The sequence below is a fragment of the Microtus ochrogaster genome, chromosome 2, assembly GCF_000317375.1.
Source record: "Microtus ochrogaster isolate Prairie Vole_2 chromosome 2, MicOch1.0, whole genome shotgun sequence".
NCBI lineage: Eukaryota > Metazoa > Chordata > Mammalia > Rodentia > Cricetidae > Microtus > Microtus ochrogaster.
The window spans coordinates 15,562,969-15,577,433 of record NC_022010.1 but is presented as its reverse complement, the minus strand read 5'-3'; the positions used below and the strand labels follow the sequence as shown (position 1 = coordinate 15,577,433).

At 51.2% G+C, this 14,465-nt stretch overlaps 1 protein-coding gene across 2 annotated transcripts; it reads left to right on the top strand.

Moving 5' to 3' along the window:
* Positions 1–7,973: 7,973 nt before the first annotated feature.
* On the top strand, positions 7,974–14,194 carry Myl2 (myosin light chain 2). Of its 2 annotated transcripts, none has more exons than XM_005344462.3 (7): positions 7,974–8,026; positions 8,651–8,740; positions 10,201–10,276; positions 11,475–11,579; positions 12,645–12,723; positions 12,806–12,854; positions 13,999–14,194. In XM_005344462.3, exons 1-7 carry the CDS (start codon positions 8,024–8,026, stop codon positions 14,095–14,097), a joined length of 501 nt encoding a protein of 166 aa, XP_005344519.1. In that variant the 5' UTR covers positions 7,974–8,023; the 3' UTR covers positions 14,098–14,194. The 2 variants fall into 2 exon arrangements, with proteins under 2 accessions (XP_005344519.1, XP_005344520.1); XM_005344463.2 differs by lacking the exon at positions 13,999–14,194 and adding an exon at positions 13,609–13,893.
* Positions 14,195–14,465: the final 271 nt, after the last annotated feature.

The window sequence follows — 14,465 nt, the reverse complement described above, 5'->3', positions numbered from 1 at the left end:
AGCCCCACTGTGTGTGTGTGTCTGTCTGTCTGTCTGTCCTCCCGCAACTAGAAGGGAGCCAGGAAGGCAGAAGACAATACTCTCAATTTCTCTCTCTCCCCAGCCCCACTGTGTGTGTCTGTGTGTCTGTCTGTCCTCCCGCAACTAGAGTGGAGCCAGGAAGGCAAAAGACAATCTCAATTTCTCTCCCTCCCCAACCCCACTGTGTGTGTGTCTGTCTGTCTGTCTGTCCTCCCACAACTAGAGTGGAGCCAGGAAGGCAGAAGACAATAATCTCAATTTCTCTCTCTCCCTTAACCCCACTGTGTGTGTGTGTCTGTCTGTCTGTCTGTCTGTCCTCCCGCAACTAGAACTGCACAGGCCACCTGCAGCCGTAGCACAAAGTAAGTACATGTTAGCTGTTGCTCACCATCATTTAATAACAGCGATGTTTTAAGACTAGAGTTATTTGCTTGTTCACAAGGTGACAATACCAGGGTTGGGTCTGGTGAGGTCTCGTCCAGGGCCCCCCAGGAAAGCTGACCTGGAGCCCCAGTGTTCAATGACTACGGCACTTTAGCAGGTCAAGGTCAATTGCTAAGCGATTACTGTCGGGCTAAGGAGGGCAGAGTGGTCGAGAGGGGCCATCAGAACGGGGTGTAGAGAAAAGAGTTAGGAGTGTGCGAAGTGTGGGGGAAGAGGAGAGACCCCAAAGTAATGGTAGCTACTGTCGTGAGCAAGATCTGGGATGGAATTAGAGGGAACTGTATTCACAAGCAAGGCATCACCGGGGCAGAATACAGAAACATCTTGTCAGGGCTGAATCAAGACGGCAGGGGCTTTGAGTCTGGGAATCAGTGGGAGAGTTAGAAATGAAAAAAAAGAGTTGGGGGACAAAGAGGGACAAGGACTTCACACTGCGATGCTTCTGTGTCCACCCAGCGCTGTGTGTAAGAGCTGACCTGACTGAACTGTGCCCAGGAGCATTCTAGAATGTTGAAGGTAGTTCTGTGTGTCCATCTTCTAGGAGTGCCCCCCAGCAGGTGCTAGACTACCCCCCTTTATTCCCCCTGGCCAGCTGGAGTGACTGCTTCCCCAGGGGCAGCTGTCACCAGCACCTTCTGAGTCTTGACAGAAGGAGATAAGCTATCCGTGGAGACAGCAGCCATCAGTCACAGCTCCAGGCTGTCAGGGCCCTCCTACAAAGACTCAGTGGAGCTCCATTACCCTCCTTAAATGGCCCAGCACTCAAGGCAGGTTGGCCGTGGTGAGGCCACTTTCTGAAGAGACCAGGGAGCCATGGTAGGTACCTCCCCTCCCCTGCTCTGCCTTTCAGTTAGATAGGCCAGCCCTCACGCTCTGCTGCTCACTCCGAGCTCCTGGGCTCCACTGAGAAGTTTCAAAACCAACCGTATCGGCAAGGCACAAGGGGCCTCGCTCCTGACAGCCGGGCCACACAGCTTAGACTCCATTCTGGCAGCTGGCATGGGAAAGGCACCTGCAGAGAAGATGAGTTCAAATCCTCCCCAGGCTGGGCATGGTGGTCCAGGCCTGTGATCCAACACTCAAGAGGCTGAGGCAGGAAGATCACAAGTTCAAGGCTAGCCTGAACTACAGAGTGAGAAACTATCTCAAACAGATAGATAAAAGGCATAAAACCGCCCTGCACACCCAAGTCTCCAAATTGCTCACAATTTATCCCAAACTCTACTTTAACAGGAATCCTGTTTCAGGATTTTTTTTTTTTGTTTTTCGAGACTGTTTCAGGATTTTGTCTTCTTTCCTTTTTAATTTATTTTAGTCTTTTTAATTGTCTGTCTGTCTGCCTGTCTGTCTGTAGATATGCCCAGAGAATGCATGTGTTCGGGGAGGCCAGAAGAAGGTGACAAATTCCTGTAGCTACAGTTACAGGTGGCTGTTGAGTCTCCTTGCCTGGGCGCTGGGAACCAAACTCGGCTCCTCTAGACATCCAAGCCCTCTGCAGCCCTTATTTGCTTTTTATTTTTTCCCAAGCTAGGAACTCCAGCCCCAGTCTTTCCGTACTATTTCCCCTGCCATCCTGGCTTCAGACATCTCTGGCTCCGGTGCTCTTGACTCCAGTGCTCGCTCACTGGTAAGTTCAGAAATGAAACTGTTACTTTAACAGGCCTCCGAAAGTGGGGAGCTCCTTCCAGGGCTCTCTTCAAGAGCACTGTGAGTCCAGGTGGAGGAGATATCAGGCCCAGGTTCAGATGGAGACCTTGACTGTGGATCTCTGTAGTGCCCACAGACCATACTAAAAAGATGCTCCACTTCCAAGCTTGCCCCTCACCATCAGGTCAATCCCCAGGTCTGGCGGGGGGAGGGGGTGGCAAGTTAGTAGGCTCTTCACCCCAACAGGAATCCCCAGGTCAACATCCACAAAATAATCTGATTTTGGTTGGATGTTGGTGGCACATGCCTACAATCCCAGCACTCAGGAAGCAGAGGCAGGCTGATCTCTGTGAGTTGGAGGCCAGCTTGGTCTACAGAGTGAGTTTCGGGACAGTCAGGGCTGTTACACAGAGGAAGCCTGTCTTGAAAAAAAGACAAAAAACCAAAAAACTCTGATTTTATCCTCATGACAACCCCAAGAAGGTAACATCATTATCATGCCCACTCTACAGATGAGCACAGTGAGGCTCAGAGAGGATAAAAATCCTACCTGGTGTCACACAGCTGCACAGTGCCCAAGCAAGGAGAATCAAAGGTGAATATTCCCCCTGGCTCCAGTCAGACAGATGCCAAATGCTTCGTCACACTTGGGTGTGTGGCCGAAGTCCTGTCTTCACCTCCCTAGAAGTCCAGACATTCCCAAGCGGGCTGAGTCGCTTCACAGGGCCACGTCTTTCTGCCAGGGGCTATGTCAGATGTCTTCATGGTCCTCAAACTGCAGGACCTGTGTGTTTCCCCTTGTTCTGAGCATGGGAGCCTCTCCAGCCCGAGGAGTTGTGTCCTCTCTGTGGACAGTCTCTGTGGCACACACTGGCCCCCCCACAACCAGAACCACCATCAGTCACTTCTGTCCACCCTTTTGCAACAAAGAAACATCTTTTTGTTTTGTTTTCTTTTTTGAGACAGGTTTCTCTTTGTAGCACTGGCTGTCCTGGAACTTGCTTTGTAGACCAGGCTGGCCTCCAGCTCACAGAGATCTGCCTGCCTCAGCCTCCCAAGTGCTGGGATTAAAGGCATGCACCACCACTGTCAGTTTGAAACATTTTTTTTTCTAACCCAGTACCAGGATTGGAGTTGGAGACAGTGAACCCTGTAAACCCACTTCCCCTTTAGTGCAGAGGCGAAGACTTGACTCCGTCTGGTCATTTCTGAAGTTTACGTGAATTTCCCTGAGGTTTGGCATTTGGGAGTTGTTTAGTTTGTTTCTTTGCTTGCTTAGAGGAATAAATCAATATTTAGGCCTATAAGAGCAAAGGCATTTAATAGATCAACTCAGCACCTAGGAGGTGGTGCCAAGAGGATTAGGAGTTCAAGGTCAGTCTCTGTTACACAATCAGTGCAGGGCCAGCCTGGGCTATGTGAAATTTGATCTAAAGAAGCAAAAACAAAACAGACAAACAAAACAAAACAGAAAATAGCCAGGTATTGGTGGCACATGCCTTTAATCCCAGCAGTTGGGAGGCAGATTCAGGTGGATCGTAGTGAGTTCAAGGCCAGCCTGGTCTACAGGGGAGTTCCAGGACTACACAGAGAAACCCTGTCTTGAAAAACCAAAAAGAAAGAAAGAAGCCGGGCTGCGGTGGCGCACGCCTTTAATCCCAGCACTCGGGAGGCAGAGGCAGGCAGATCTCTTTGAGTTCGAGACCAGCCTGGATTACAGAGCTAGTTCCAGGACAGGCTCCAAAACCAGAGAATCCCCGTCCTAAAAAACCAAAAAAAAAAAAAAAAAGAAAGAAAGAAGAAAAGAAATGATATTCCTTCTCTGCTGTGTTATACTGTAAACAGTTGGGCATACAACTCAGGATTCTGGAAGTTCATCTCTGCTGAGTTAAGTATTAGTGTATCAGTGTTTCTATAACACAGCACCAGAGGCTGGGTTGTTTGCATACACAAGAGATTTATTGCTTCAAAGGCTGGAGGCTTAGTAGTCCCTGTCCTCGCCCATGGGGGCACCCTCATGACCTCACCTAACCTCAGTCACCTCTCACAGACCCCACCTCCTGGCTCTACCAGAGCCTGTCCTGGAACTCGCTCTCTAAACCAGGCTGGTCTTGAACTCACAGCGATCTGCCTGTCTCTGCCTCCTGACTGCTGGGATTAAAGGCGTGCGCCACCACCATCTGGCTTGTATTTGGGGTTCAAAAAAACATACCTAAACCCCCAATATCCCCCAACTCCAGATGTACACAGGATCCTACACACAGTAGAGCTCCAATAATTACATAAAGTCCTTAAGAATGAGGGGTAGCGCCACAAGAGGCAGTCTTGGCGCTAACAGTGCCTTCCAGTGGCCTGGCTTTCACCCTGGTCCTGGATGATTCAAGATATGGCCCACAGTGTTCCCTTCAGGGAGAAGATCCCCCTTATTTGAGCAGTTCCACAAATCTCTTTACCCCGCTCTTGAGAAGAGACTATAGCTGCATTCTTACATAGAAAGTCCAAAGCTGCTACCTTCTAGTCTACGGGATCCTTTCCCTCCACCTCTTGGTGGTGGTGGTGGCGGCTTCAGATTGGCACCATCACGTAGTTTCAAAGGGAGGGAAGAAGGCTTCATTGTCTTAGACACAGCTGCTTCCAAGGTTCGATGTATTAAACACAGAGATTCTCCCCACCAAAAAAAAAAAAATGAGGGGTAAAATCATTTTTGTATTTATAAATATGGCCTATATTTTCCTCTCCTCTCAACTTTTAAAATTGTCAATGGGTAATTATTTGTGTGTGTATATGTGTGCGCGTGTGTGTGTGTGTGTGCTCACACTCAAGTGGGTTCAGGTACCTGTCACGTGCACCTGTGTGTGCCCATGGAGGCCAGAGGTCGACCTTCAGGTCATTTCTAAGAGGCCATCCATTTGATTTTTTGAGACAGAGCCTGGGACTCACTGCTTGTACGCTGCACTTGCTGGCCAGCGAGCCAGAGAACTCCTTCTGTTCCCCCTCTCTCCTGTGATGAGCTTTCAGCCCGCACCAACCTTGCCCAGCTTTTATGTGGGTTTCAGCAGTCTCCCCAGCACCTGAATGGATGTGTGTGTGTGTGTGTGTGTGTGTGCACGCGCAGTGTGTGTGTATATGTATAGATGTAGATAAATATGCATATACATATACATATATACACTATTCAAGAGTATTGACCTTTGTTTATTTTGGGGACAGGATGTGTTTTCCTTTTAATTCTTTGGTATATATTTTCCCATGCATTTATATACATCTAAGCTTTATTGTTGTGACTACCTGTGAGGGACACTGGAGAGCCAGAAAAGCCAGACAGAGGCTGCTCTGATGGGGATGAGAGCCCAGGAATGCCGGCAGCTGCCAGGAGCTGGAAGGCGTAAGGAAGGGACTGTCCCCACATCCACAGCAGGACGCAGCCCTCTGCTCCATTTCTATTTCTGACGGCCAACCCTGCCAGATAAGGAGCTTGGCTGCTGTGGGCCACGGGGTTTACCGTTGTGTTTTGTAAGGGTAGTGGGAAAGCCATACCCTCGCTTTGTTCTCAGTTGTTCTGGAGGCTCCGACAATTCTGCTTCGGTGGGGGGCCCTGATTATCCTGCTCAGTGGATCTCAGAAACTTCAAGGCTGCAGAAATTTCACAAGTCGTGAGAGCTTGGGGCCACAAGGTGGGTGTCACCCAAGAGCCTAGGGACAGAGCAGTGTCAGCCCCTGTGTGCCTCCACCATGAACTGTGAGGAGGGAGCTAAGTCCTCTACATGGACCCACCCTGGGCCTCTTCAAGGATCTGGCCTCTGACTGAGAGTTCGGAAACACTGCACCTCCAGCAACCATGCCTCTGCACCCTGGCTGGGCCAACATGATCCCAGAATCCTCTGGTCTCCTTCACGGAGTCCAACAGTCCAAGGTAGCACATCTGTGTTTACCAGAAGGAACAGGAGCCCACAGAGGCTGTGGAGGTCCATGGACAAGTGCCTGCCACCTCAAGTTCTGAGGCCCTCAGGCCAGGGTTTTTTCACCAGATCGCCAGAAAGTCTCCCCACACAGCAACACAAGTCAGCTCCTCAGACAGCTCAGTAGAAAAGTGGCTATGGGGACAGGTCACCTCTGGGGGCCCAAGGCTCATGGTAATGCCAGACCTTAGCCTCCAGCCTCACACCATTGTTGGTCACCTCCTTTCTCAGTCACCATGGCTCCTGGACAGGCACACGCACCTCAACACAATCTCCAGAAGCCAGGGAAATGGGGTTGTGGTCAATTGGTTGTATTTTGTTTTGCTGACAGTCATGTAGCCCAGGTTGGCCTTAAACTTGAATTCACTATGAAGCCAAGGATTGACCATGAACTCCTGATCCTCATGCCTCAATGTCCTGGGTACTGGGGTAACTGGTGTATGCCACTTCCCTTCCCTACCTTCCTAACCCCCTTTCTTTTTCTTTTCTTTTTTTATTTTTTATTTTATTTATTTTTTTATTTTTTATTTTTTTTTGGTTTTTCGAGACAGGGTTTCTCTGTGGCTTTGGAGCCTGTCCTGGAACTAGCTCTGTAGACCAGGCTGGTCTCGAACTCACAGAGATCCGCCTGCCTCTGCCTCCCGAGTGCTGGGATTAAAGGCGTGCGCCACCATTGCCCGGCTCTTTTTTTATTTTTTTATGTATGTCAATGTGAGGGTGTCAGATCCTCCGGAACTGGAGTTACAGACAGGTGTGAGCCAACGTCCTCTAGAAGAGCAGCCAGTGCTCTTAACCGCTGAGCCATCTCTAGTGGCCTCCTTCTTTCTAATAGCTATATCTGGCCATATGTCTGTGCCCCACAGACTCAAACAATCTTGACCTCAGAAGGAAATGACTGTCACCTAACGAAGGTTGGGCTGCCCGAATCTCATCTTTGTCTTCCCAGCTCTCAAGAGGAGGAGGAGGCAGAAGGATCCGGATTCCAAAGTTAGCCTCAGCTGCATAGTGAGTTCAAGGCCACCCTGAATGCAAGAAATGGAAGAATAAACCCTGTGTTTCCCTTTTCTTATTTTTTGAGTTTAAGGCAACCCTCAGCTACATATGAGACCACGTCTCAAAAAGAAGAGGAGTTGACTTAGTGACACACTCGGTCCCCCCAGCACTTGGGGACATAGGTCACGCTACCACTGTCCCAGCAGCGGGCTTGCCTCTCAGAGCTCACTTTTTTCATAGCTGTGAGATGGAAACCCAATTGCTAAAGTGACCTCGCTCCCGTGGGGTGGCTGGAGACTTTGAATGTGAGTGTGATGTGTGTCATTCTTCAGTAGGTCCACAAGTACGAGCGGCCAAGAAGCTTTCTGTGCGAAGTAGATGGAAGCAGAGAAAGAGGCATTGAGAAGGCCCCCGCCTCGAGAGCTGGCTGTCCATCACACTGCCTGCTCAGAGAGTGAACACTGCAGAGCGTGGCAGGGCATGGATACAAATCAGGGAAGGGAGGCCAAGAACGAGGGTGGGTGACATTTGAGCAAAGATAAGGCGCCCCAGAGGCTGACCAAGGAGCGCAGGTGCACAGGCCCAGAGGTGCTAGGGAGCCTAATTACAGAGGTTCACCTCCTCCTCCAGGGTTCCTTTTCCCCACTAGACAATGACAGGCGTGGCAGGCGGCACTGAGCATCACTCCCAGGCCAGGCACCAGCCACTGCCTCTTTAACCTTGAAGGCATTTTTGGGTCTCACGTGTCAATCCAGGCGGTGGCCGCCAGTGAGCAGCTCTTACTTCAGAAGAACGGCATGGAGTGGGGGGGCTTAGGTGGCCTCTGCCTCACCTACAACTGCCAAAAGTGGTCATGGGGTTATTTTTAACCCCAGGGAAGAGGTATTTATTGTTCCACAGCAGATGCAGGCCAGTAGACTCGTGGAATTCTCCAGAGGCAGCAGCCAGCTCCAGACACCATGGTGAGTGGTCAGTGGACCCTTGAGGGAAAATGCAGGGTGGGCAATCGAGAGGCACCCTGTAAGCTAAGGACCCCATTGGAAGAGGAGGGCAGTTTTCATAAACCTTCCCCCAGCCCTAGATGGACCAGCACTGTGTACCAGCCATGCAGAGTGACCCCATCAGTGTCCCCAAGGAACCGAAAAGAGCAGCTCCCTATGGGACTTGCAAAAATTGAATAAAAGAGGGGGAGGTTTTGGGTTTGGGTTGGGTTTTGGCTTGGGTTGTTTGTTTTCCATTCAGGAAAGTTTTTCTGGTTCTATCTTCTGAACTTGGAACTGTTAAAAGGTTCTCCTTCATAGTGTTGAGTAGGTGTCTGCCTCCCAACCTCCTAGTTAGAGCGAGACAGTGGCTGGGGCACAGACTATGTGGGTTTCTGTGGCTGTGTGGCCTGGGATAAGTGACTCACTCTCTCTGAGCCTCCAGTAAATCTGTCTCGTTGGTGGAGCCGAGAGAGAATGAGATAATGTTTGCGTCCTTTCAAGTGTCGTTTTCTCTCTCATGTTGTCTGGGCAAAGGAGAGTCCCTCACCAGGTGACGGGGCAGGCCTGGGACTCAGCCGTGCCTAATGGCTGCTTCCTCCCCAGGCCCCGAAGAAAGCCAAGAAGAGGATAGAAGGCGGAAGCTCCAACGTGTTCTCCATGTTTGAGCAGGCTCAGATCCAGGAGTTCAAGGAGGTGGGTGTGGCAGCCTCCTCCCCAGATGAAGGACACCCCACCGGGGAAATGACCTGCATGCCCATGTACCCAGGCTCATTGAGACTGTCTGCAAAACCCCTGAACAAACACTTGGTCTTAGTAACCTCTATAGATTATTTTAAAAAAAAAAAAAGTGCACACCACCCCCCCCCCCCCGACTGACATACAAGGAGTCTTCCAGAAAAGCACAGAAGAGGTGCTGGGGAGCCACAGTCACCCACTGGCAATCTCTGCTCAGTGTTGATTCCCACTTTGGTCACCTCTGTCCTGAGATCCTCAGTAGCTCCTGTGCCGGGGGCGGGGGGGGGGGAGATAAATGACAGACAGGGGGGGGGCTGGCAGGAGAACCAAGTCCAGCCCCTGGTCCCTATAGTCCTTCCTGATTTCCCTTCCCTGCCTGGGTCCTGGTGCGCTGGGCTGGGCAGCATGGCAGTCCACCCATGCCCATCACTGTTATGTCTATCCTTGCTGCGTCCCTGCATATTAACCGTGGAGAATTTCCTTTCCAGTGCCAAAGCGGAAAGGGCAGGGCCACCTCGGACAACTGAGTGCGGCTCTGCATGAAGCCTGTTGCCCGCAGCAGTGGGCTGTGCCTTGCTGCAAGCACCTCTGGCCCTAATTAAAGCGGCCAAATGAAGCCACTGGCCATGGTCAAGAGAGTCATGTCCCAGCAGCACCACGGGTTCCTCACTCACACCTGGCCCTTGGCGGGGGGAGGGGCTGTGGTCACACAAGCATTTCTACATAGGTTCTAAGATGGTACCTCTGTCCCTACTAACACCACCTCCTGTGGATCACCAGGTTTTACTCTTACCGTGTCTTTACCAGTCACCACCATGAAAGCTCAGGTCACCTGTCACCTCAAAAGAGGAAACGTGGTGCCTGTGGTCAGTTCTCTCCTGGAGTACCCAGGCAACCTGTGGCCCACGGTCGGTTGTCTTGGCCTTGCTCTCTCTGTGAAACCCTGCTGTGACAAGGATGGAACCACTGTTCTTTTTCAGGACTGAACCATGCTTAGTAGCATGAGCCTCATTTGGGGTCTCATTCCTCCTTTGAAGATGCTAGGGTGTGCCTGGGGCTCTCCTACATCAGAATGTCTGGACAGGGTCTTTCGTTGTTTTTCGAGGCAGGGTTTCTCTGTGTAGCCCTGACTGTTCTGGGACTCACTCTGTAGACCAGGCTGGCCTCGAAGTCACAGAGATTCACCTGCCTCTGCCTCCTGAGTGCCGGGATTAAAGGCGTGCACCTCTACTGCTCAGCTTCTGGACAGGGTTTTATGGGGACATGATTTTGATTCTCTAGGGTGGGGGCCTAACAGGGACATTGCAGTTAAATCAGCTCAAGACTGTTTCCAATTCTTCAATCCATTCTATGTAGTGGTCCCTGGAGCTCCCAGAAACCCCTTCCCTGCCCTCAGCTGAACTCTCCCTGCCCCACAGGCCTTCACAATCATGGACCAGAACAGAGATGGCTTCATTGACAAGAATGACCTGAGGGACACATTTGCTGCCCTAGGTATGTGGCGTGAGCCCTGCACGGAGATTGCCTTCCCATACTAGGGAAGAAGGTGGAGGAGGGGTGGTGCAGGCATCGAAAGAAGCCAAGAGCCTGTTTGTCATATGCCAAAGCTTCAGCTGCAGCCAGGCTTTGGGAGCCACTCCCGGGTCTTCCCATGCTTCCTCCTTTCCTTTTAATCCAAGGTGTCGGGGGGGGGGGGCAGGACAGACAGATTTTATAGCACACTCCTGGCTCATCATAGAAAATTCAAACTACTCAGAAAAGAATAAAGGAGAAAACAGAATTATCAGAAGGCCATGCTCTGATCAATGCTTCAGTCTCAGACCTAAAAATCCTTCCAGATATTTGTTTTTCAGGCTACTGGGGTCATCCCATTTGGGATTTTGGCTTATTCAGCATTTCAAGTGTGTGAGCCTGCCTCCCGGTCCCCCTTGTGCCCATCCGCAAAACTCAGGGCTCCCAGAACAGCTCTGGGAGTTGTTCTCCACCTTTGTAACTGCTGCGGCCTTTTATCTTAAAAATGCAGTCTTAGGAAGGGACCAGCATTGTCCGGTTTGCACAGAGACAGACGCGTGCCGGAGAGAGAGCAGGGATGTGACACCGTGCAGCTCGGGCTGCAGCAAGCCTGACCGAGTTCCCTTGGTGACTGGAGACACAGCCCTCTACCCGCATCTCAGAAGGGCATCACAACACAAGCATGTTTTACTTATATTAAAGGTTTCAGGCCTGAAGACATTATTCATTTAATGAGCGCAAGTTTCATGTAGCCCAGGCTAGCCTCACCCTTACTAAGTAGCCCAGGAGAACCTTGAACTTCTGATCATCCCAGTGCAGGCATTCGCCACCACACCCGGTTTATGAGGTGCTGGGGGGGGGGGACCCAGGGCCTCTTGCATTCTAGGCCACCACTTAATCCCCTGTACCATGACCCCAGCCTTGACAACACTGTTTTAACCACCCCAGTCCACATCAGAAGCTGGCTGACTGCTCGAGAACACTGCTGGGGAAGTCTGCCCTAGGTCTGTCTGTCTGTCTGTCTGTCTGTCTGTCTGTCTCTCTCTCTCTCACACACACACAGACACACACACACACACACACCACTGTCCCCGACAGTTCCCAGACCAGCTTCCCAGAAGCTGGATCACAAAGGGCCACAGCTGCTCTCCCAGCGCTCAGTCCCAGTGTTTCCCGCTAGGACGTGTGAATGTGAAAAATGAAGAGATTGATGAAATGATCAAGGAGGCTCCAGGACCGATCAACTTCACTGTGTTTCTCACCATGTTTGGGGAGAAACTTAAAGGTGAGTTTGTGCATGTGAGTGTGAGCATGCATGTGTGTGTGTGTGTGTGTGTGTGTGTGTGTGTGTGTGTGTGTGTGTGTGTGTGTTCACCTGCGGCATGCATTAAGCTCTAGAAGAGACAGCATGGGCAAAAGATGGGCAACTCACAAGTGGAAAAGTATTCATTGAAAACTAGTGTGGAAGAATGGCTCAATGGTTTAAAGCACTGGCTGCTCTTCCAAAGGACCCAGGTTCAATTCCCAGCACCTACATAGTAGTTCATGACCGTCTGTAACTTCAGTTTCAGGAGGTCCAATGCAGTTTCTGGAGACCAGGCACACATGTAGTACACAGTATATATGCAAGCAAAAGACTCATACACATAAAAAGTAATAAAAAGAAGAAAAATAGCATAAAAGCAAGCAGGGTTGCTGCTTCAGCTGCTGGTGAGGCTGTTCCAGCAGGGGATCCCTCCTCCAGTGGCGGTGTGGGGGTGTACTCCTCCAGCAGGAGAAGCTGCTCGGCAAGCTACCCAGCCTTGGGCTGATCGGCTTCAGTGACTGACATGTTTTAGAGCACCTGAGTGGCTGGCTCTACTCTTACCCCCCAGGTCATGGTGGATTCAGAGACAGAAAGACAACTTGCTTGAAAGGCCCTGCAACCCACAAACTCCCAGAGTCAACCTGCCCAGTCTTGTTCTTGAACCCTCCCTTGCAATTGACTTCCTGTTGGCTCCTCAGCCTTCTCTTAAGATATTATTATTTGTTCCAGGACAGGCTCCAAAACCACAGAGAAACCCTGTCTCGAAAAACCAAAAAAAAAAAAAGATATTATTATTTGTGTGTATATGTGCCTGCATAGCACACGCGTGCAGTGCGTGTAGGCCAGAAGAGGCAGGGTTACGGGAGGATGTGAGGAGCAGCAAGCCCTCCTGTTGAGCCAACTCCCCAGCCTTTGTTCAAACCCAGATCTCCCTGAGGGAAATGGCCTTGCCCCAGCTCCTCTGGCTCAGGGGGACCTGGGTCCACTTCCTACGGCCCCAGTGGCTCCTGTCCCATCAGATGGTAAGCCCACCTTCTCTTACAGGGGCTGACCCCGAGGAGACCATTCTCAACGCATTCAAGGTGTTTGACCCTGAAGGCAAAGGGTCGCTGAAGGCTGACTAGTGAGTGACTTCTGAGGGAGTGGGGTCCCCACTTTCCACCCCAGACATATGTCACCATCACCTGCTCTCTTCTCTCCTACAGTGTCCGGGAGATGTTGACCACACAAGCAGAGAGATTCTCCAAAGAGGAGGTACAGTGTCCCCACTGCCCAGCCTCCTTCACAAGAGCTCTATCTCACTCTGGTGTATATCCCCCGAGGGAACCATCCCTCCATCACTCATGGGACTTTAGACTTTAACCTCACTGTGCCTCAGTCTCCCCATCTGTCAAGGTGGGATGAGAACAGAATTCACTGTCACATGCCACGAGGCTCGGTGGTGTTCACAGTGCACAATGCCATCACAGGGCCAGGGCACAGTGTCTTTTGGTGGTTACAAATTCAAACCAGCTAGGTCTCATGACACAGGCCTATGGCAGCCTATAGTTGTCCCAGCTACCAGAGAAGCTGAGGCAGGAGGATTGCAGGTTTAAGGCCTGCACAAGCTATAGCGTTTAAGGCCAACCTGGGCAACTTGGTCAGACCTGCCACAAAATAAAGATTAACAAGGCTGGTACTGTAGCTCAGGCTTAGGGCACTCGCCTGGTGTGCAAGGAAACCTGGGTTCAATCCCTGGCACGGCAAGATAGAGAAAAGTTGGGGGAACCCATAGTAACCATTCAAAACCATGTTGGGGGAGGGGGTGCCTTTTAAGACAGAGTCTCACTACACAGCCCTGGCTGGTCTAGAACTTGCTACTTAATCCAGGTGACTTTAAATTCCCAGACCTTCTGTCTGCCTCCCTGTGCTGGGATCACAGGCACCATTATGACTGCTTCACCCAATACTTTTTAAACAGGGAAATTGTATGTAAAATAACCACCTTGATTTCTGGTTTCCCTCCAAGACTATGACCTCTCTGGCCATGTGACCACAACAGGCCCTCTGCTGCATTCAGCTGCAGTCCCCACCAGGCCCTGGCATACCTGAACCTGATCCACCCAGCTCCCTGTGCGGCTGAACCTCTATTCTCCACTGCAGGGTGCCTGGGGTGTCTAGGGGACCTTGGGGTCACCCTGGGGAATAGAGGCAGAGATCGTAATGATATGGGAGCGTGTGGACACAGACGCCGAGCCAGGACGGTAGCCTGGGCTGAGTGCCCAGGGAGCTGGACCTCCTGCCTCGGACCCGCTGGCGGCTGTGGAACAGGGGTCCTTCCCAGGTCTTCCCTGGGCTCTCAGGCCTCCCTGCCCCTTGCCACTCTCATTGTCTCTGTCCCCACCATTCCTGCCCTCAGATCGACCAGATGTTCACAGCCTTTCCCCCAGATGTCACCGGCAATCTCGATTACAAGAACTTAGTCCACATCATCACCCACGGGGAAGAGAAGGACTGAGCCCTGAGCCCAGCCTCGGGTGGCCTACAGTCTGCTCTCCAGCCCAGCCCCTGCCACCCCAGCCAAGGCCATGTGCAAATAAACAGGAAGTCTTGGATCTAATCATGATGGCTGTTGCCTCATTGGTCCTGTGTAGCCAAACTCAAAAAGTATTTGGGTTGTGTGAAGGCTGCAGGAATCTCATTTCAAAAAACAAAGGACTTTTGCCTGGCACACTCCTCTAATCCCAGCAGAAGCAGAGGCAGGTGGATCTCTGAGTTTGAGGCCAGCCTGGTCTATGGATAGAGTTCCAGGATGGTCAGAGCTACAGAGAAACCCTGTCTCAAAAAAAAGGAAGAAAGGGAGGGAGGGAGGGAGGGAGGGAGGGA

Bases quoted from the DNA above. Each gene is read 5' to 3' on its own strand.
- Myl2 (XM_005344462.3), top strand. The intron at 11,580-12,644 runs GTGAGTTTGTGC...CTTCTCTTACAG, and splicing joins GTTTGGGGAGAAACTTAAAG to GGGCTGACCCCGAGGAGACC. The intron at 12,724-12,805 runs GTGAGTGACTTC...TCTCTCCTACAG, and splicing joins GGGTCGCTGAAGGCTGACTA to TGTCCGGGAGATGTTGACCA.